Source organism: Aplidium turbinatum, chromosome 11 (genome assembly GCF_918807975.1).
Source record: "Aplidium turbinatum chromosome 11, kaAplTurb1.1, whole genome shotgun sequence".
Taxonomy (NCBI): Eukaryota; Metazoa; Chordata; class Ascidiacea; order Aplousobranchia; family Polyclinidae; genus Aplidium; species Aplidium turbinatum.
This window is the reverse complement of record NC_137482.1, coordinates 12,161,720-12,183,712: the sequence shown is the minus strand read 5'-3', so window position 1 is coordinate 12,183,712 and position 21,993 is coordinate 12,161,720. Positions and strand designations below refer to the sequence as shown.

The 21,993-nt window shown below is 37.5% G+C and overlaps 1 protein-coding gene across 1 annotated transcript; it reads left to right on the top strand.

Annotated features, from left to right (window-relative positions):
- The first annotated feature begins 693 nt into the window (after positions 1 to 693).
- On the top strand, positions 694 to 20,838 carry LOC145779465 (signal transducer and activator of transcription 5A-like). Its single transcript, XM_082591062.1, has 21 exons — positions 694 to 812; positions 6,057 to 6,201; positions 7,063 to 7,222; positions 7,497 to 7,665; positions 10,577 to 10,666; positions 11,033 to 11,137; positions 11,584 to 11,683; positions 12,548 to 12,648; positions 13,093 to 13,253; positions 13,432 to 13,578; positions 13,786 to 13,888; positions 14,241 to 14,320; positions 14,720 to 14,807; positions 14,948 to 15,079; positions 15,218 to 15,310; positions 15,810 to 15,978; positions 16,101 to 16,245; positions 16,531 to 16,670; positions 17,031 to 17,180; positions 17,298 to 17,483; positions 18,567 to 20,838. The coding sequence occupies exons 1-21, from the start codon at positions 747 to 749 to the stop codon at positions 18,635 to 18,637; spliced, it is 2,601 nt and encodes an 866-aa protein (XP_082447188.1). The 5' UTR covers positions 694 to 746; the 3' UTR covers positions 18,638 to 20,838.
- Positions 20,839 to 21,993: the final 1,155 nt, after the last annotated feature.

The following is a 21,993-nucleotide window of genomic DNA, read 5'->3' as shown; positions in this document are numbered from 1 at the left end:
CAATACATGCCACAAAGATTCATGCTTTTTGATTGCAACCATGGCAACTGGCGTGTAGAAATAGTCACTTCAAATTTTTCATTGGTAAAATCACTCATTTTTAGCACTTTTCATTATTGTGGTGTCAAAATTGCATTTGTCTACCTAGTTCAATTGGTTACTATTGTAAATAGTTCGAATCACAAGCAAGAGATAAAATGAACTAGGGTACATGGAAAATAAAATAAATCAAAAATGAAACGTTTGGTTGTAATCAACTTGATAGGCATCAAATAGCTTAGCCATTTATATATGTATCATATATACATATATTATAACTCAGAAATATGTCTAGACTTACTTCCAGTTATGTTATGTAAAAAAAACAAATGTACTATATTTTGTGTATGGTATTTGCAAACTATGGTAAAAGTAATTTTACTGTATTTCTAAAACTAGAACCGACTCGAAAAAAAAACGAGTGCATTTTCTGAATCAGGGTCATAAAATTACATTAAAATCACTCCAACTTCTCATGTTTTAAAAAAAAATTATTGGCAAGTGTCCACTGAAGAACCCATGAACAAACTTTCTCCCATGTTTTTTTTAGATTTTTTTGAAGTAGGTTGATGGATTTTACTTTTAGTCCCTCTGCCAATGATGATTCAATGCCTTCGGGCAGCCTTGGCTCTCCTCAAAGTGGAGCTCCAAGTAGGTCTGACCAGTTTGTGCTTGGTGTCAAAGAGGATGCAATAGCTGGAAATAACATGAATGTACATGACCAATCTCAATCTTCTGCTCCTGGATCACTCAATGGCCAATATCAAGATGTGGTAAGTTAAATGTAAGGTCTGGTTAAGTTGCTTGTTAAGTTGTTCTTGTTAAGTTGCATTAATAGAAATGTTATTTAGATGAAATACCGTAACATTTATATAAATCTTATATATACAGAATTACATAGACATTCAACATAATTTGTCATCTTTTGTATTTGAAAAGAGATGTTGAATTTGATGGATAATTTAATGATAATAATATACTTTCTTGCACAACATAATTACATAAAGGTTGGATTTGATGAAATGAAAATAGTATGATATGTTATTTATTACTTACTGTTAGAGTGATAAAGCTTTGGTAGAGAGTTTGCTTTGTTGGATTTATCTTATAATTTTCATTTTATCAGCTTTAAGTAATTTCTGATAAGGACACATGTATGTGTCAAAAACGATTGAGTAGATTTTTTAATTATGTTATATCTAGGCTTACCATACGTCCCGTTTTAGGCGGGACAGTCCCGCTTTTTAACGTCTTGTCCCGACCGGTCAGCCAAACGTCCCGCTTGGGCGTTTAACCAGCCAGCATAATACACGAACATTACCAATTAGCATGTTCTCGTTACTGTTGTTGCTGTGTAGCCTACTTGCTGAAGGTGAATTTTTTCCATCATGAAGAGCATGTGGTCTGAGAGCAGAAGCAGGATGCTGGAGCAGAACGTGAAAGCCGTTATCACATGTAAAATCAATACTGATTGGTCCTGCTCTGACTTTTACGAGAATGTAAAATTGAACAATGTCTTTTTGAAGAAGGTGTTATCTACAGAAAAGTATGATTGGGCAAATAAGTAAATTCGCAAATGCTTGTACGCAGTGTGGGGTAAATTCAGTGCAATTGGGAGTTACTTATCGACTTGAAAACCGCGGGCTATTTTATTATTCTTTCTTCCTTTTGCTTTATAGAAAAAATCTAAATTCGAATTATTTTGTATCATTAACGTCAATTTCTTTCTCTTTTTCGAACTGAAACCGATATTTAGACAGAGAATATGCGCATGAACTCTCGATGACAATACGGTCAATGAAGACAGCCGGGATGGCTTTAATGTAGGCCAGTGTTTCTCAACCTTTTTTGGCCCAACGCCCCCTTCATGAACTGGCAAAATTTTACCGCCCCCCAACAAAAACAATTAATTACAAAAAGCGAAAAAAATACTATTAATACTACAAAAAGTGCTCAATGCCAAGCAAAAGCCAAGCAGAGTGAAATACATCAAATATAGACTAGTTACCAGTCTCCAAAACCCTTACAGCCTGTTTTACCCTAAAAGGGGGATCATCAGAAGGTCCTTATTCAAATGATTGATGATCCCCTTTTGATGATCCCCCTTTTAGAGTGAAACAGGCTGTAAGGGTTTTAGAGACTAGTAACCATATTTGATGAAAAGCAAATATATATTTGTGAGCATGAAAACAGTATAGGCCTACTGGTAGTCAGTGTGAACCTTGCGCTTGATGAGAAAGTATCAGTTTCTTCACATCCGGTGTAAAGCCAGTGAGAAACATTCGAAGATCACCTCTTTTGGATATGTCAAGTGGGTATCGCTGTTTGGTAGGCTATGCAGCAGAACAACACAGCTGAAATCCCTTTTCCACCAGGTATGAGGTAGGAAATGCTACCACGAAGACACGAGCTCTTTGACGAACTTGTTACGCTGGGCGGTGCCGGAAGATGGTTTAAACCAGAATGCCCCCTAATAATCAAAACGCCCCCCTTAAGCCAAGGTAATCATATCGCCCCCTGCAAAATCAAAATGCCCCCCGGGGGGCGGTACCGCCCCTGTTGAGAACCACTGATGTAGGCCTATGTAATAATATCGGAAAATGTAAAGTTAAAAAATCACAGCTAAGCGGTCTTGGTCTTTGGAGGCGTCCCGTTATAAGGTCACAAAAATATGGTAAGCCTAGTTATATCTCTTTGTAAAACTGTTAAAGTGGTTGAAAAAATATACAGTGAAAAGGCTTGATTATAGTATATACATATACTGTACTTCAAGCTGGACTCTGTGTACTCTCTCCATGTATTTTTAATTTGTATACAGAAATGATTTTTCGACGCATTGATGATATAAAAGGGGTAAATGTTGGCGGATTGAACATAACAAATTTACGCTATGCTGATGATGATACTGTTCTTTTGGCTGAATCACAAGAAAATCTTCAAGAAATATTGGACAATGTTAACTCAATTGGAAAAGAATTTAATATGAAAATTAATGCTAAAAAGACTGAATCAATGATAATCTCAAAATCACCAGACACTCCAGTACTCCAAATCCTGGGTTTTTTTTTCGCTGACACTTTTCGGTCATTTGTCCGAAATGACTTGAAAAAATTCGGTCATTTTTTTATTTATTTCGGTCATTTTTTCTGATGAAAATATTTCCTTTCAAGTAGCTGATACAAACCAAAATTTGCACTTCCTGACTAGCTACAACATAGGCGCCAACTTTTTATGCTGTATTGATACATAAAACAATAGATGAACTAGCGATCGGCAGCAGGACAACATTTTTTTAATGCAAACCGCAACAGCTTCGCGATAAATAATCACTAGAACGAGTAGGATGCTACAATTCCACACCAGACAAAATCTGTCATTTTTACATTGATTTAACGTCTGCAGACGTTGAATCAATGTAAAAATGACTGATTTTGCTGCCTGCGACATAGCAAAAATCTACCATTTTGTGTCGATTCAATGTCATCAGATGTTGAATGCACCCAAAAACATCATAATTTGCTACGTAGACGGAGCGTGCGTTTGGCTTTATGCGCTTGCAAACAGACTCGATGTTGCTTTCGAAAGTCGAAACCTCTACAGTGAATTGTCGCGGCAGTGAACCGCTCGCTGACGTAACCACCAACCAACGTAACAAGGGCTGGTACAAACCGCATTGCGCACATGCGGAATAATCAACGCAACAACGGGCTCGCGCAAACTGCATGGCGCACACACGACCGTTGCCATAGAAACCTGATCAAAGGCGGAATATGCGCATCTTTTGTTTCATCTGCAACACGAAAACAGGTCAGTCGTAAGTTGAAAGCAAGTCAGTCATAAGTTGCGATATTGTAGTGAAAAGGGAGCTATGTCAAGTCGAAAACTTAATCAGACGTCTCTCCGTAACTATTTCTCAAGGGCTGTTTACGGATGTTAGCAACTTCTAAATTTATTCAAGGTGCCCTAACGTGCTGTTGAATTGATGTAAACGTGAATGATTTTACTTTCAACAGGCACATTTTCAAGCGTATAATCAAGTTAGTATTTGCATTCCATTTTCAAGACATTGTCATTCCATTCACAGTTTACCTTTTACTTTTTAGTAAACCTTTTCGTCTCTTGTTTCATGGTAATAAATCTAGCTCGTTGCTAAACTTTATGTTGTGCTTAGCTTTTAGAGTCGCAGTCCATCAACCGCTAGCCTACGCAGACGCATGGCATGTGTTTGCTTAACCGAAGTGGTCGAGTTTTGTTTATAATAATTAACGGTAGGTCGAACGTAGCGATAACTCCGAGTGTGGCAATAAAAGCAATCCTAGTGTGACGACATAATTATGTCATCCATCTGCGTGACATTTTGCTGAATTTACGTTGCTGCTGATGAAACACGCTTTCGCCCCCACGGCCAAAAAAATAGTTAGGCGCCTATGAGCTACAACCAAGCCATGGCTACAACATTATGTTTCGCTGAGAAACGTTGTCGTGTTTTATCTGAGAAAACTTTCTTCAACGTTCATCAGCGAAACTCAACCTTGCAACACCAGATTTGACTATATATTTTTCGGACATTTTGACCGAATTGACTATATTTTTTTCGGACATTTTGCTAAAAAATCGGTCAATGACCGATAAATGACCGAAAAAAAAAACCCAGCTCCAAATTATAATTGACAATCAAAATATACAAAAAGTTAAATCTTTTTCTTATCTTGGACATTTAATAACTGAAGATGGGAGGTGTGAACATGAAATTCTAAGACGGATAGAAATTGCAAGAACTACATTTGGAAAAATGAAAAATGTTTTAATCAATCAAAGTTTAAATTTATCAATTCGTCAACAAATATTAAAATGCTATGTCTGGTCAACTCTTTTATATTATACAACTCTAAAACTTGGACAGTGTCACTAAAAATGGAAAAACGGATCGATGCCTTTGAGCTCTGGTCATACAGGCAAATGTTAAAAATTTCATGGAAACAAAAGATCACTAACGATGAAGTATTATCCAAATGTATTTCAAGCAAAATTCTATTACAAATAGTCAAAAGAAGAAAATTAAAATATTTTGGACACACAATAAGGCAAAACTCGTTACATAGATCATTAATAGAAGGGAAGATAAACGGTAAAAGAAACAAAGGTAGACCAAGAATGATTTGGACATCAAACATCACTAAATGGACAAAATTAAGTTATGAAAATGCAGTACAAACAGCTCATGGTCGAGAACAATGGCGCATTGTATCCAACCCTCAATACGAGGAATGAACGTAATGATAATGATGAAGTGTGTTTTTGCCTTTAACATATTGTTTTTTTCACCGAAGCTGTTAGTTTTGGCTAATTGCTAGTTTAATCAATGCCGGACCAGTCATCAGGGCTGTAGTTGGTGAAGCAGCATGACATGCAAATTCATGTGGAACTTTTTGTATAAGAGACTGAAAGTTAGGTTCTGTCAAAACTTGGACAGCTTTGCACTTATATCTGTAGAAAATGTAAAAAAACAACAGAAATATATTAGTCAGTCCATAATAAATACATTTGTATTATATCTACCATATTTACTTGATTGTAAGCCGCGCTTGATTGTAAGCCGCCCTTGATTGTAAGCCGCATGTGATAGTGTTAAAAATTTAATGTAAGCCGCAAATACTGTTTACACGCAAAGCTGAAACTGTTTACTGTTAAGTACCATAAATAAAACTGACAACTCCTTTTTTTTTCGAATGCACGTCATAAATGCATGTGACCATTTAAAATGCACATCACAACTTCACAATTGTCGGCATCAGACAACGCAGTACGGCAAAACATCTATGGCAAAGTCAACAAGGAAAAAAGAAAAATGTAAGCCGCCTTTGATTGTAAGCCGCCCTTGAATTTAAGCCGCAAACATGATGGAAAAAAAACTTTATAAGCCGCGTCTTACAATCAAGTAAATACGGTATTTCAATTATAAAAATGTTACATTTACCAACTAGCTTATATTGAGTTCAGCCTAATCTTTTATTTAGGATCTGCAGCCAACTTTTACTGAAGAACTAAATGAAAACGTGGTTGATGAGTTGTTACTTGAGCTAGGCATGGATGGTGAAGTGGGACAACTTCTATCTGGCTTACAAATGCCATCACAGTTCTCTTCAATCATAGTAGATACAGGTTTGTAAATTTTATTACTATCTTATTTACTGAACAGAGCACGTTTGTAAACAGTCACCTATAGCATGGGAAATTTGAAACACTGTCGTTCATTTCAAATTATGTTTCTTGACAAATTAGTACCGGTAGGCTACTTCTTTTTTAAGCTTTTAAGGCCATGGATGGGTTTATCGTTTTACTTTCTCAGCTTGTCGATACTTTCCTAAACTGCCCTAACAGACTGCTGGAGAGCAGCCAGTGTTTGATCTCTCCATCCAAGACATGTGGATAATTTTGTTTTATAGTCCTTTCGGTGATTGACAGATATGTGATTAATAATGTTGATATGATTACACAGGTCAGCATTGAGCAACCTAACTTCGACCTACGGTAGTTGCTGTTAAAACAGATACATCCGGTCTGATACCACTGGCTTGGTGACTTCAGTATGACTGGGAGAGGACACTAAACTTAGTTAATTATATTTTTCATTGACGATACTTTCAGGGTCACCAACTCACCATGAACCGTTTGCTAGATTTGCAGAACCATTAATTGCAGTTTCTCCATTTTCTTATTGTTATTACATTCTACACTTGTGATCAGTTGAAGACAAGTGGTCTATCCTATCGTGTGAAACTCTCTGGGGGCATGTAGCTTTGTGAACATCCAATAAAAATCTATTCTAACATTCAACAACTTCTTGTGTAGGCTAAATATCATCACTGTTCAAGTGTTCATTTTTACACCACTAAAAGATTAGTGTTAGTGAAATAATGACATTAGTGCATCATTTATTTGTTTGTACAAAACAAAAGCTTTATTTTCGTTTTAAGTTACCAATATTTTTTTATAAAGCAAGGTGACGCTTCTTTCTTGCAGCTGACAGTCGTTGGATTGGCCAATGGAATCAGTTTTGTCAGTTGGCTTCAACCACAACCAACAACGCGGTCAGAAGTCAAATGGATCGCTACAGCCGAGAATTCACGGCCATTCTTGAGTTTCGTGCACAGTTTGCTGATGCCATTGAAAGAAAATGCTGGTAAGTATTTTTAGCATCTTCGTTCATCTTCGCTTCATCTTTTCCGGCCGAGGTTCTATTTTTTTTCACGCCAGAAAGGCGATGATTTCTGCGACACAGGAAGACTACAGGAAAACAGCTAGCATTCGGTCTCGTCACCTATGCCATGCAGATATCCTGTTCCATTTAGTCGACAACCGTCGCTGGTTTGATTGATTGTCGATGGTTCTTATTAATAAATAAGATGTTTGCATACGTTACAGCGGTAAGTATTTAATTGACCTTAAACACACAGGGACATGATTGACCCTGTCAACTATCAAGTGGGTGATGAGAGCACTAAGCGCGCCAGAGCCATCGTGTCCAATCTACTGGTGGAAATCAACATATTCTTGTCCGATGGCAACAACAAGATGTCGTTTGAGTTGGTTGCAAGGCTTCAGCAATGGCAGAGAGAACTTCAGGTATTTTGTTGGTGATTTCATGTACAATGTACATTGCTTTACAGTATTTCGTGTGTGCAAACTGTGCATGTCAACCGAACTTGTAGCCTACGTCTATTTTCTGGTCTAGAATACCAAAGTTAGCACATGTGTGCGGTTGTTTTACGATCTATGAAATGCCTGTCATGGAATAGGAATTGGTTTGCAACGTTTCTCATTTGTCACGTTATTTATTGCAATTAATTTGACTTGGCTTATTGAGATTAATGTGACTTCTGGGGAATCAGAATTAGTTTTGTTATCGTTAGAAAAACGAAAACATTATATGCTTTACGTCATTTTTTGACAGTCATGCAATCAATCTTTTCCAATGTGCCGGCTATCAGAACGTGCAAAGACTACAAGTAGAACTGGTTTTACTCACACGCATCACACAACAGTTCCACGTCCTAACAATTCTGTTTTCTATTTTAATACTTTTATGTTTCATGATGCTACAAAACTGCTTCGACTGTATTGCTTCTAAAGACCCAATAAAAGTACCACCACGTGTATATTGTAAACTGCTGTTTGTGTTCGATTTCATATTTTTTATTTGCATAGCTTTGTCAAACGGTTAGCGATTCTATAAGCGCGAGTTTGTTCAGCATGTTGATTAGGGTTTTCAGCATGCAAAAACAAAATTTCTGAATTCTTTCCATCACACTATTTTTGTTGCTCATTAGTCATTATGTTATTCATTGGATCTAGCGCACAGTTGACTTCATAATTTGTCGCAGTCTACTAGGTGGGATTCGTCGTTAGTTTGTTGATTAAATCAACACGGAACCTGCTCGTCATATGAGAATTTTTGTTTAATTATGATGTTGGCTGTTCTGACGAAAAGAAAGCAACCTCATAACGTTATTGATGCTTTCCGTCACATTTGCTTTCCGTCACATTTGCTTTGTTATCATGTTTGCTAATTTGCTGTAAGACCTTCAAAAGTATTTTTTTTTAATCTTGTTCACATCTGTTGTATCTTACCCAGATTGGTTGCATGTCTAATGCAAACCCACAGTTTCATTTATCCGTACAAGTTCAGTCGTGATCCAATGTAGGGGTTAAAAGCCAAGCACTTTAAACTGAAATCTAAATTGTTTTTGTAAGTCGAATCTTCTTTTTGTAAGAGGGATCTTGCTTTCATTAACCGTAGTTGTTCCTCCCATACAAGCGAGGACAGTCGAACTATAGAATCCGACTACAATCAACATCAAGTTGTTGACTCTTCTTTTTAACGATCATTCATTCTTCGGTTAATATTGTTTTGTTATTAGAAGTAGTGCACGCATGTCGCATAGTGGCCAAAGGGATTTGCGAAAACTGTTGTAACTCTTTCGACTTCAAGCAAAGCCAAAGCATGACATTTTTTTCTTTTCCGACTTCGTATCCTCAAAGCAGTGGACAGCAAGAGAATGTTTTTTTTTCTGAATTCCTGCGCTGCAATAAAAAAAAAATCATGAAAAAACGAATATATAAAGCATTTTTTTCTTTTTTCTGTTAAAGGTTGTCGATGCATTTGAAGTAGTTTTGGTTTTGTAATTGTTCATCGACAGGTTGTCTTGTTCTCTTGTTTGTTGCAGTTACAACAATAGTGTTGTTGGTAACTCTGGTTTTGTAACTTCAATTAAAGTACCGGTATAAGAAAAATAAGATAGCTATTTTCCGATGCAGTTCGCCCACAGCTTATTGATTCGTGGCAACTTCTTTGTGAAAGAGTTTTTATTCTCGGTCTGCTTAGTTGTTTGGTCTCAACCAATAGCTTTCATTGGAGGGCAAAAGTGTGAAAACGATAGTAGTATGGTTTAGTATGGCGTGGTAATTGGCAATGCTGATCTTTGCCTTTGTTTTTCATTTCATAGTTGACGCAAAGAATTGAAAACCTACTTGTTTACCATTCTTTAACAGTTTGGTCTTAGGCAGCTTTAGCACAATCTTTTCGTGGTTTCAAATTCGTCAGGATTCGTCAAATCATCTTCAGCTGGAAAGATCTTTTTAATTCTTAGAAAATACTTTGCTTAATCAGTTTAGAAATTCAGTTGCGTGGCTTTTATTGATCATATCGCAACATCGCAACCATGACCCACTAGAACACGGCCAAATATGTTGCTATTTGAGGAAATTTCTAAGAGTCTGAATTGTTACAATCCTAGCTATGACAAACCTGTCATCTTCCCACTTGCAGAAGTAAGTAAAATAATCAGTATTTGCACCTAGACATATGTTTGGCTTATTTAACTGGAGATTAGGTATGTACGTTGAGCAGTTGAGCACACTTTACACAATAAAAATTTAATATGTAAGACTTTTCAACTGCATCTTGGAGGTAGCATCGTTTGGTGCAATTGCATGTTCCATTTAAAATATCAAGGATTTTTTGTGAATTGTATATATGTTGTAAGCTGTTCATTTGATGTGCCAATTTAAATTTTAGTTTGTTTTGTTTTTTGCCAAGTTTAATTTTGCAAGTAAAATATGTGTTTTGGCGAAAAATCCTGCAATACAAAAAAACCTAACGACTGTATGATGAGACTACCTCCAGGATGCAGTTGGAAAGTCTTACATATTACATTATTATTGTGTAAACTGTGCTCAACGTACATACCTAATCTACCGTTAAAAAAGCCAAACATATGTCTAGGTGCAAATACTGATTATTTTACTTACTTCTGGAAATGGGAAGATGACAGGTTTGTCATAGCTAGGATTGTAACAATTCAGACTCTTAGAAATTTCCTCAAATAGCAACATATTTGGCCGTGTTCTAGTGGGTCATGTCGCAACACTTTCTTTGTGAGTCTGGATACATGCGACTTGTGTAAGAGTTGACAATTTTCAAATGTCTGATCATGTTTGCAGGTAACTAACTGCTTTTTCTCTACAAATGTTTTAGGAGCGGTATTGTGAGCAACCTATGGAACTGGTACAATTGATGGTGAAAATGTTGAAAAAGGAACGCAGCATTATGGAATTTGCAGCAAATGTAAGACTTAAATCGATACTGTTGAGTGTTGAATGTCGTTGTTTGGAAAGATATTAAAAAAACAATTACCCTGTTGTTGATTTAGCAACTAGTTTGATGGAGAATTTTATAGCTTGAAATTAACACAAATTTATTGTATGACCTTCAGATGAACGCCTCAGTGTTGTCCTTTTTTTTTCTTGGTGATACTTTATAGAAATTTGCAAAGATCTACTGTCGTTGGACTAATTTTCTGTTTAAACTTCTATGATGGTCGAATATCCTGTCGTCTGTATTTTTTATATTGCTTCCACGCCAACATAATACAGTAGATTGACAAACGAATTGGTCGACAATTTACAACACTTATGACGTCATTATTTGCAGCAAGCAACGGCTACGGTTAACGCTGGGTTTTTATCTAATGGAGGAACCACAATGCAAGGAGTGGCAAAGTCATCCCAGCTCGAGAGAATACAAAAAATCATGAACGTATAAGCTCGTTTGCATTGTAGCTATGGTCTTATTAAAAAAAAAACACTTTTTTAGTACATCATACTTTCAAATTGAAATTGGGATGCTGTAGACTACGTTACTGTGTAGGTAGCCTACTGTGAATCCATGGAGACACTTTGTGGACTGCGTTATGTTGAGTGATATCACAATATAGAGACTGGTTGTGAAGCACGGTTGATAGGAACTGGCAGTTTGCCAAAAGTCTACAGAAGTCCATACTTTTTTTATTGTTTAATTTACAGACTGTGCTTTTTGTATGCACTGGCATTGTCTTAAACTATTCAGGTCTTCAACTTCGTATTGAAGACAAAAATTCGTCCGAATTTCTTTCTGTTGTTTATGCTTTTCCGCCATAATCGATTGGAAAATAGTGCATATGAAACTCATGGTAAATGTATCCTTACAGTAGCATTTATTTGCAGCAAATCAGCGAATTAGAAATACACAGCAAGGATGTGACCCTTCGACTAGATAAAATGACGTCGGAATATCAACAACTGCAACTTTGCACCTCTGGAAATGGTAAAATTACTTCATCTAAATGGTCTATAAGATCAAATTATTTTTTTGCTATTTTGAGTTGTTCGAATTGTATTGTTCCAATAAAAAGCAACACAGTGAAGTTTATCGGGAAGCCAGAAAGCTGCAAATTGGGAGAGGCTTTTCAGTACTGGTTCCAGCCAGCTCGTGTTTGGATATACTTTAGGCACAGATGCAGACTTTAAATGTCTAAATATTGATAGACGCATTCTATTCCTGCTAATTTTGTTAATGCACTAGTTTGAACTTTTGTGTTCGGGCTTAAAATTTGTATCCCATTCAAAACCCTTGCTAGTGATTGTGGATGCTGCAAACATCGACGTATAATGGCAAACACCATCTGAAGTTTTAACTCGATTCTTGCTCTCCCACTCTGTGCCTCGGGTGATTTAGTTCTAAGTATTGTTTGTTCTCACGCCTTTGCAACTTCAAGGAGTATTGCGAGATGAACCGTTGCAGTTCTGCATCCCAGCCAATAAAATTGTCCTTTTTACATCACTTCAATGCTGCCAAACATCGAAAGCGATGTGAAAAAAGCAACTTTTCGAGACGAATAATACTGGCTTTCCAAACCTCCAAGAGTTGCCTTTTTTGCATAGTTTCACGTTACAGACTGCGTATCAAAACGTTTCAAAAGGAAACTCTTGCTTGCTGGGTTGTTCTCACAAAATTAGCACATTAATGAAGTTATTAGACTTTTTCTTAGTTTGTGTTGGCCGATCTTCTGCTGTTTCTATTAACTTGAAAAGATGTTTCTAAAACGCATTGTCGTTAGTTACAAAAACAGGTTTGTGGATTCGTTAAAAATTATTCTTAAATTCAAATTTGATATTATGTTTCATTTAGTTCGAGCACTTTCCAACCCACAAAACTTTCCCACCCGTGAAGCTCAGAATACTTGGAGATCACTCTGCAAGCTCCACGAATCTCTTATTCGAAACAAGCAGGTGCAGTGTGCAAGTGTTTTATCACCATAATTGTTACGGCAAGTTGAATATTATCAATCCAGTTGTAGATGAACTATAACTTCTCACCACTTTCGTGAAGTTAGATGAAATCTTTTCCAGTGAACGACAAGAAGGAATTAAAACTGTGGAATTGCTCTAAATTTTGTTTATGTTGGAATGAGTGTCTTGAGAAAGTATTGAGTGATATGCTACTGGTGTATAATTTTTTCTAATTTATTGTAAATTGTAATGTACATGGAATCTTGCAACCCACGCGTTGTCAGAATACTCCTCTTTTTTCAACTGTTTTCATCTGTCACCTGTTTTTGATCGCTTCAATTTACTCTCGCCAGTAAAAGTCTACGTAAAGGAAAGTCTTGCTGTCTGCGCTGTGCTTTTCTCCTGCTCGGTGCTCATTGAAGCATTCAAATTGTGTCTTTGCAGTATTTGATTGTTCAATATCATCAAGAGAAGTTCTCTCGTCAAATACCAGCTCTGGTGTTGAACATGAAACAAGAACTAGCGGTTTGGAAAAGAGGACAAGCATACCTGAGTAATGGCAAAAGCATACCCGACTACTGCGATATTGACCAGCTTGAAGACTGGTAAGTCCAAGGAAAACGTTGAGAGAAAGTTATAAACAAAACTTAAAAGTATTTCAGTCGCGACAGCGTAGCATCAAATCAGGACAAGCAACGTTACGTTACCGACGAAGAGCTTTCATTTTGCAAATCAATCATTGACAATAATATTTTGAGATTGTCAAAAATGAGTTTTGTTTAGCTGCAAACCGTTGGCCCAACTATTGAACACGAGCCTGGAGCAGATCGTCAAGTTACTGTACTTGGACGTAGACGGACCGTCTGATCAGCAAAACCTCAACGTCCTACAGCAGCACTACGAAGCCACTGTCAAAGATCTCGTTGAAAAGTAAGCGCCGCAAAACTGTTCCCGAGCTGACATCATTTCATAGTACAGTATAGTCCACTGGTCGTCTGCTCGTGACAATGACAACTGAAGTAATCCCATTGTATGTTTCTGTAGCTGTATCAACGCTTACTGAACTTTCACAATATTTCTTGGAGTGTGGTTTATCATAGTCGATTTTTAAGATTTAGTTTTTAATAATATTTGCAGCTCACTGGTTGTAGAGAAGCAACCGCCTCAGGTTCTGATGAAAGACAAAAAATTCGCCTGCCAGCTTCGCCATTTGCTTGGCAATGGATTGAGCAGCCATCAGGTTTGGTTTATGTCAATACGACGTTAGTTTGATAAAATTTACCACCTTTTTACCTAGTCTAGAGTGTTGTGATTAGCCTGATGTCTATTCGTTCATACAAAAAAACCACACATCAATGCCTCTCAATTTATGTGTCACAAAATGTTGGTACGAAATAAATTAAACCTTTCACAATGTTCAGGCTGCTTCATGGTTTTTTCTTCATATTTTGACTTTTCCTCGACATGACAAGTTTGATTATTATCTTTTAGAATTGTAGTGTATTATTAGTATTTTTCGATGACTTGATGCAACACTGATGCGACTAGCGTTACTTGACATGGATCTTTCAATACCTCGGTTTGTGTTTCAGTTTCGCTTCGACACCAAAGTATGGCTGATCAACACAGAATCCGCTTCCGCTATATTGGAAGGAGGTCACAAAGTTGAAATGTAAGTCCATTCTTCATGAATAGCCTAAGTTTTAGTGGGAAGAGCAAAACGAAATCACAAATATATCATTGCATCCATGCTTTTAACGTTTTTTTAAACTGTTGTCCTGCTGTGGGTTGGTAGTAAGTGTTGTTAGACTAGTTGATTGATTATTTTTAGTCTGTATACATAAATTAGCTCAGAAAAAAATGAAATTTAATTTAAATGCTATCTAGAATTACGTTACTTTAGTTCCTTTTTTCGAAACACTTGTTTCACAAATAACAAGTTTTAGACTTTAAACTACCCTTACGCGTATTGACTGTTTTTTTTAACTAGAATATTAAGAAATTTACCGATCTTTTCAATTCGTAAGTAATTTTTGCTGACAGTTTGAAAATATTGTTATGCTTCTTACAGACAACCTTCTGGTGAAATTCTCAACAATTCAGCAAAGGCGGATTTTGTTGATCAAACCAAGCAGCTCCATGTCCACATGAGAAATATGGTAACTGCGCCATTTCGAGCATAAGTGAAACAAGGACTTGAAACTTGAATAACAAAACTTTCCACACTCTAAAACCTTTAACATTTTTGTTATTAAGTTTCACTTCTTTGTTTCACTCTTTTTCTGTTTCTGTCTTTCAGAGTCTTCGGATGCGGCAGCGGGGAGATCGAGGAAGAGCGGACTCGGTTGCAGAAGAGAAGTTTTGCATGATTTTCCGTTCAAACATATCCCTGCGCTTCCCATCCAACACCGAATGCAACGTGGTTGCTCAAGTAAATTAACGTTCTTACGATTGCTGTAATTGGAGTAAAAAGAAGATGTAGAAACTATTGAACTCACCTTACATTTCTTCGCATAGCTCAGCGAGATGCGCGATAAGATCGCTTCGCATAATTGCTTTTGATTTGCAGACCATGTCGCTGCCCATAGTTGTCATATCGCATGGAAAACAAGAACCCGACGCGCAAGCCACAATATTTTGGGATAATGCGTTCTCAGAAAACGTAAGCATTGTTTGTAAAGTATGTAGGTAGGTTCTTTTTAAGGCACGTTCTGTTCTTTCTTTTGCACTACAATTGCTCCCCGAAAGCTTTTTTAAACAACCTGATTGGCTACCAAATCGCTCAAATGTCTTGGTTAATGTTCAAAACAAAGCGTGTCTGTTTATTGAAGTATATTTTTAAATCGAACCAATGGTTCGTTTTCCTTGTGTTGAGATGAGAGGGGCTTACTTTTCTATAACTTTCTTTATCTGAGAAAGTTTCCGGTGCAAAACCAAGGGATGATGTCTTCTGCACGATGGTTGGAAAGGCGTCTTATTTTTTGGCAAGACACCTGATGGTATTACTTGACGATGGACGCTAAGATTATCTCTCTTGTTCTTTTGTCATTCAATCAAAATCTCCAACAACCAACATTAGACTGGATACAACAGTAGGATGGTAGAAGTGAACGAATGTTCAAATAAATGTTAAAATTTTAATTCAATTTTTTTTTCTTCAGCTCCGACGACGCCCTTTTGAAGTTCCCGACTCTCTTCCGTGGAACGTGATGTTGGATGAGTTGGACTGGATATGGAAGAAGAATTGCCAAGGAAGTGGCGGAGGAATCCAAGATGAGCCTCGTGGCTTAGATGAAGAAGCAAAAAGATATCTCACCATCAAATTGTGGGGTAAATCTGTTAGGGCCTACTTTTTATTTTCATGAAGTGACGTTTTATGACGAGTATGTGCGTCATGTGACTGATGATAACATTTGCGTCACACTGATGTAATACTAACGAAACAATCGCAGGCAGAGACGAACGCAATATAACGGTCAATTGGCGTCAGTTCAACCGCGACAATCTTTCCGGGCAAAACTTCACCTTCTGGACCTGGCTTTTCAAAATAATGGAGCTCGTTTCAAGCCCATACGTGAAGAAGCATTGGAACGCTGGGTGAGAAACCTACATTGACGTAATCTCCATCTGTCGCTACACCAATCACTTGCTCTACGTTGGTAATCGGTTTCCTTCTTTCTTGTGTATGAGATAGGATTCCGGTAACACCCTCCAAATTTTACTACCAGTATATTGTTTCAGTGTTAGGGTCTGCAAATGTTTTTACACCACATCTCACTTCAATGTCTGCCTGGTGCTGGATTGAGCAAAGTCTATTATTTTGGAGACAATGCATTTGAACGAGCAATTGTTATAACAACTGATCTTTATGCTACTTGGCAGGAGGATCAAAGGATTCATCAGCAAGGCGGATTGCCAGAGGTTGCTGATGCAGCGTCCTCTTGGAACGTTCCTCTTTCGCTTCAGCGACTCGACGTTAGGAGCTGTATCCATCTCGTGCTACACGTTGAGCAAGTTCTCAGGTGAAGAAGTAGAATGCTTGCAACTTTTACATTGATCATGAGTTTTTCTTGTCTACACGCAAGAGGCGTTCATTGATTTCATTTTGTTTAAAAGTTTTGAAGATCAGTCCTTTGTGATGTTTATCATTCTACCGTAGATCACAGACATGCCAAAGCAAAAAAAATTACTTGCTACAATATGCGAAATATGAATGGAAAAAGGTGGCAAATCCTTGTAAGATAGAGCGTGCATGAGCAGTTGTTTGGGTGATAAACACATGTTAGTAGACAGCACTGTTGAAAAAAACGAGAAAACAACAATACACTAAAATAATTAATTTATGAATGACACTCACAGATATTTGCAATTGTTTGTTTCAGGAGCAAATGAAGTCGGTCACCTAGAGCCAGACACCGTTGCAAAGTTCAGGGCTCGCAGTTTACCAGACATTGTGAAGGACATAAAGTTTTTGCATTTTCTTTATCCTGATCTTCCTAAAGATACCGCTTTTGGACAGTTTTACACCAAAGGTAAATTGCTACCCTATTTTTTCATAAAAAGAAGTTGTTAAGTTGTGCTGAAAATCAACTATAATTGCAATTAAACTCACATATAGGCCTAGTGGGTTCATAAATCATTTTTTTTAGCAAAACCGCAAAATTCTCCGAACGATTACTGGACGAAAGAGCTTCACATGGTAGCCAATAATGATGGCCTTGGCGGTGTCCCCACAGATGGGACACCGGGTACTCCCCTGTCCCCCGGAAGTTCCTTCATGCCACAGATTCAAATGAACGCACTATCGTCACGTGGTGGATTTTCTCCTGCTTCTCGTAAGTACATGGCATGATATAGCAGAGATGAAGATATGGGTTAATGTAGGATACTGGTTAGCCGATGGTTGAGAGCCTTGAATCGGCGTTCGAAAGGTCACCGGTTCGACACCGGTCAAGAACACGTGGCTGTGTCTTTGGCAAGACACTCAAAGGCATGCCTGAAGGTGGACACGAAGATTGACTTCCGTGCCTTCGCCTCCACTTAATTTAAAACTGCAACTACTGGGGGCGTAAGCCTGAATACGGCAAAAAAAGTAGATTACTAACAAACAAGGTTAAGATGCTTCATATTGCATAGTAAAATGTAACTTTGACCACAGACTCAACTAACCATTAACAAATATTGCTTGCTGGATGCTGAGAAATTAACTGGCGTCATCAAATGCACTCCAATCGTCGTTGACTAGTCTTGGAATATACGATGATCGATAATAATAGCATTGTTGTGTAACAAACTTGGTCTTGTCTAAAATTAAAACAAAAAACGTTAATCGTGATGAATCATATCGAGAGCGGTTCCCTAACTGGTGCGTGTAAGGATTTGATGTTTTATTCGCACACACACGGACTTGAATCTAAGTATAATTAGGTAGTAAGGTAAATTTTTCAAAACACAAGCGACTCAAACCACGCGTAGGTATGTTTTGTTAGAATTTGAACGTTCCGCATCTATCCGCCGGATGTTATGCTTGTTTCGCAACAAAGAATCGCTTTATCATTTTTAGAAAATAATTGTCACTTCCGTGCTTTTCCCGTGGAATTAGGCTAGTTTTGTTTCCGGAAAATTTTTGCAGTTTTTGTTTGTTGGTTGATTTATTTGGTTTCGTTTTATTTCGAACCGGCTTTCATAGAATAAAAATCGTTTTTACTTAAAAAAATTTGCTTTTATATGTCGTATGATGACTTCACTTTGTTCGAAATTTTCGATTTAAAGCTATTTTTGAGCTTGTTTCAACTGATGACTATTGGGATACTTAACATAGTTTGAGAACCACTGATATAGCATTTCATTTCTTTCCATTTCAATGGTGTGATTAATGTTCAACTTCAAATTTTAAACCAATTGTTTCTTGTTTTTAGGCTCCAGCTTTTCTCCTGCCCCGAGCAACGTTTTCTCGCCAGCTAGTGACGTTTCAGACAACATGGAATAGATTTGCTCTCCAAACAGCATAGCTGTGATTGCCCGACGGTGAAGACGTTGAAGTTGTTTTGAGTCAATTTTTTTGCTGAAAAGAATCTTTGCGGCATTATTTGAATAAACTGTGGAATTAGTGAAAGAACGCACGAGGCATTTTAATGCTGCTCCAATTGTAGCATGTTACTTGTAAAATTCTTGTTATGTGTTGAACTAGCTGCAATCGCTTTTATTTCCTGTTACATATTTTTCGTTTATGTTTCAGCAGTTGCTTTATGCAGTATATTTTCATATCCCGTCGAATTTTAAGTTTCAATCATTTCCTTACATTGCGATTTTAACGTTTTTTAACATCATTCCAATCATGGTACAATTAAAAGTCAGGTATTGGCAGTTGTTACTTTATTTGATCGTACTTCCATGGATTTGTTTCTGTCCTACCAAGCACTGGTTAAAAGCTGTATTGTCAATTTCCAATGCAACGCTTTTATGATACATTTTAATGTTTTTTAATCGTTATGCAAGTTTGAACTACCCACGCCAAGTGAATTGCACGGCTGCCCATTCATATTCTTTCTTGGTCCGAATACATGCCGATTGTACTATCAGTTATGCATTGTTAATATGTACTACTATTTGATGTTATGGCATTGTTTGCGCTTCCAGTTTACTTGCTTTTTAATTCGCAGTATACGTTCTTTCAGGTGTAACCGTGCAGAAGTTACCACTTTTTTTTCATTGATTTTCTGAAAAACGCATCACTTTCAGGTAAAAGGTCAGATTGACTGTTAAAATTGCTTCATTATTAACAACAGGGCGTTGCGTATGGAATGGTGGACTTCTTAACCCTAGTTCAGTATCAATGTAGGTTTCAAGTTAAAGCGTCTGGCAGCCCGTCATTGCCAGATCCAACGGGTAGCCACTTTAGCATGTCAATCATCAGTAAGACCCAATGACACCGTCAACCAATTAAAACATGTTTAAGTGGCTATCGTCCGATTGTGACCCTTCTATAGGGATTGTAGATCATAGGGATGCGAAACTTCATCCGCTTTTGGCTTATCCGCAACACTAGAAGGGTTACGTTTTTTTGTAATTTACAAAATATTTTACTTTTTATGGGTTATATAAGAAGAGTGAAGTTGGTTTTAAAGTAATTTGAGGTTTTTAGTTGAAAGCAAGCCAGCAGTAAAGCGTAAAAAAAATGTAAAATTGGCAATTGACCCTTCTAATGTTGAAGGAACAACGGAGTTGCGCGTCCCGTAATGTACCGTCCCTACCCTTCTAGCACTCAGCCAGAGTTGATCCATGCTTTGAACCTTGTTTGGTAATTACAAAAGAAAAAAGTTATGGTTTGGGTGGGAATCAAACCCATGTCATCGAAATGTATTGCCTAGCCCTAACCCTGTAGGCCACTACGGCGGAACATTCACCTAATTACTTGTCTATCAGAACTGTTTGCGATTTTTCTCTGTTTTATCTCTAACTTCCATTTACGAATGACGTCACAGACAACGTAGCTTCTGATTGGTTCATGCTTCATAGGCTCTTACAAAAGTTGTTTCGTTAAGTGGCTACCGATCCAACAGCATGAGATTCATTGACTGGAGTTAAACTACTTACCATTTTCAATGCATTGCATTATCTTTTAATTATTGAAAACTATACTTATTATTGTCAATCTGGTTGTCGCTGTTTCCGAAAAGTGGTGTCTTTTCACGAGAAATGCATATATTATTTGGCAATTCTGGTATCTTTTGTATGCTTCTACCTTTCGAATTGTAAATTCCCCTTTTTGAACTCGTTCAAGCTATTGTAGTAGTGCCGTTCAAATATAAAGAGAAGTTCTATTCTGCCAATAGTTTTACCTTAGAGGTCGCATGCTTTGCTTTTTCGTGATGGACCTTGATTTTGATGTATGGTTGAAATGTAAATTCCCCGTTATGAACTCGTTGAAGCTCATTGCAAACAGTGAAGTTCTATTCTGCTGATGATTTTATCTAAGACCTCACATGATTTACTTTTCGTAATGGACTTTGGAGTGCAGTTGCACGTTTCGACTTGGGTCTTTGTTTTTATCTTAAGAATTTTACCTTGCATGCGTGCAAGTAGATTACCGGTAGTAAGTTTAGCTTATGTACGAAAATTAGATCCCGAAACGTTTCGTGTTCAAGTGAATCAACGGAAGGTTTGTGTCAAAATATAGAAGTACATTGCAAGGTTCTTGTTCGTTTCATCAGCGTGTCATAAGTTAGTATGCTTTCCGAAAGAGAATGATTAGTTTTCATTGGTTGCTGTTGGTTGGTTTATACTCATTCCTTATAAAATTCAGCACTTCCGCATTGATGTAATGTAATCGTGACCTCGTGGTATCTTACAGACTCTCTACCAAATAATAGGGCAAGTGTGTGGAATCAAATAGCTTACTGGTTCCAGCAGTATTACGAAGAGAGTGTTGGCATGAAGCTTTTGTTTCAACGTGCAGCGAGTTGAAACCGGAAACTCTACTTGAACGTTTTGCTGATTAATGTTTGTTCTGTCTGGGGGTACCTTTTGTGCATGATTTCTGCTCTTGAGTAAAATCCAGTGCAAACATTTAATGATATTGATCGTTGGGCAACGCATTTTAGGACTGCTCTCCATTCAGCGGTACTTAGTGGGTGCAATATCTCCCCGGCAAAAACTATCGGAAACTCCACTCTGTCGATCTCTGTGATCGAGCTTGCGTCAGTGGTTCAATTTTTACGTCAGTTTTTAGCTTATTTACTTCGGCATAAGCTTACGTTGTAACAGTGGGATAATCAACTGGCTGCGTGATAGAAATACAATGGAATTCGTCATCTCAACTCGCAGTGGCGTATCCTGGTTGGTTGAGCAAGGGAAGCAATGAAACTCGTGGGGGAATAGAGCGTGCCGAAGGCACGTGTTTTTTAGGGGGGTCCGGGGGCATGCTCCCCCGGAAAATTTTTGCAAAATTACACTCAAATAATGAATTATACTGCTTTCTGGAAACACTTTTAGGGTAATTTTTGTATGAAATTTATTAGCAGATAAACAGCTATTAACTTATTAAAGGTAGCTCTTACACACGAACGGGCAAAGGGCAAAAAATGCGACTATAATTAGAGAACACCAAAAACTCAGCTACAAAGTCAAGTCTAGCTTAGACCTCACATATCATGTCTTATTCCAAAGTCTATCCAGCCAGGATAACAGTGTAAAGCCAACATTTGGCTCAAACTTTTGCTTACAAGGCCGATATTATAACCATAACAGTGCCCTAGATTTTCTCATTACATAGCTCACTGGCACAACATCCAACAGAGCAGAGTTGCCAGACTATGAAAAAGTCTTAAAGTCAAAATAATACAA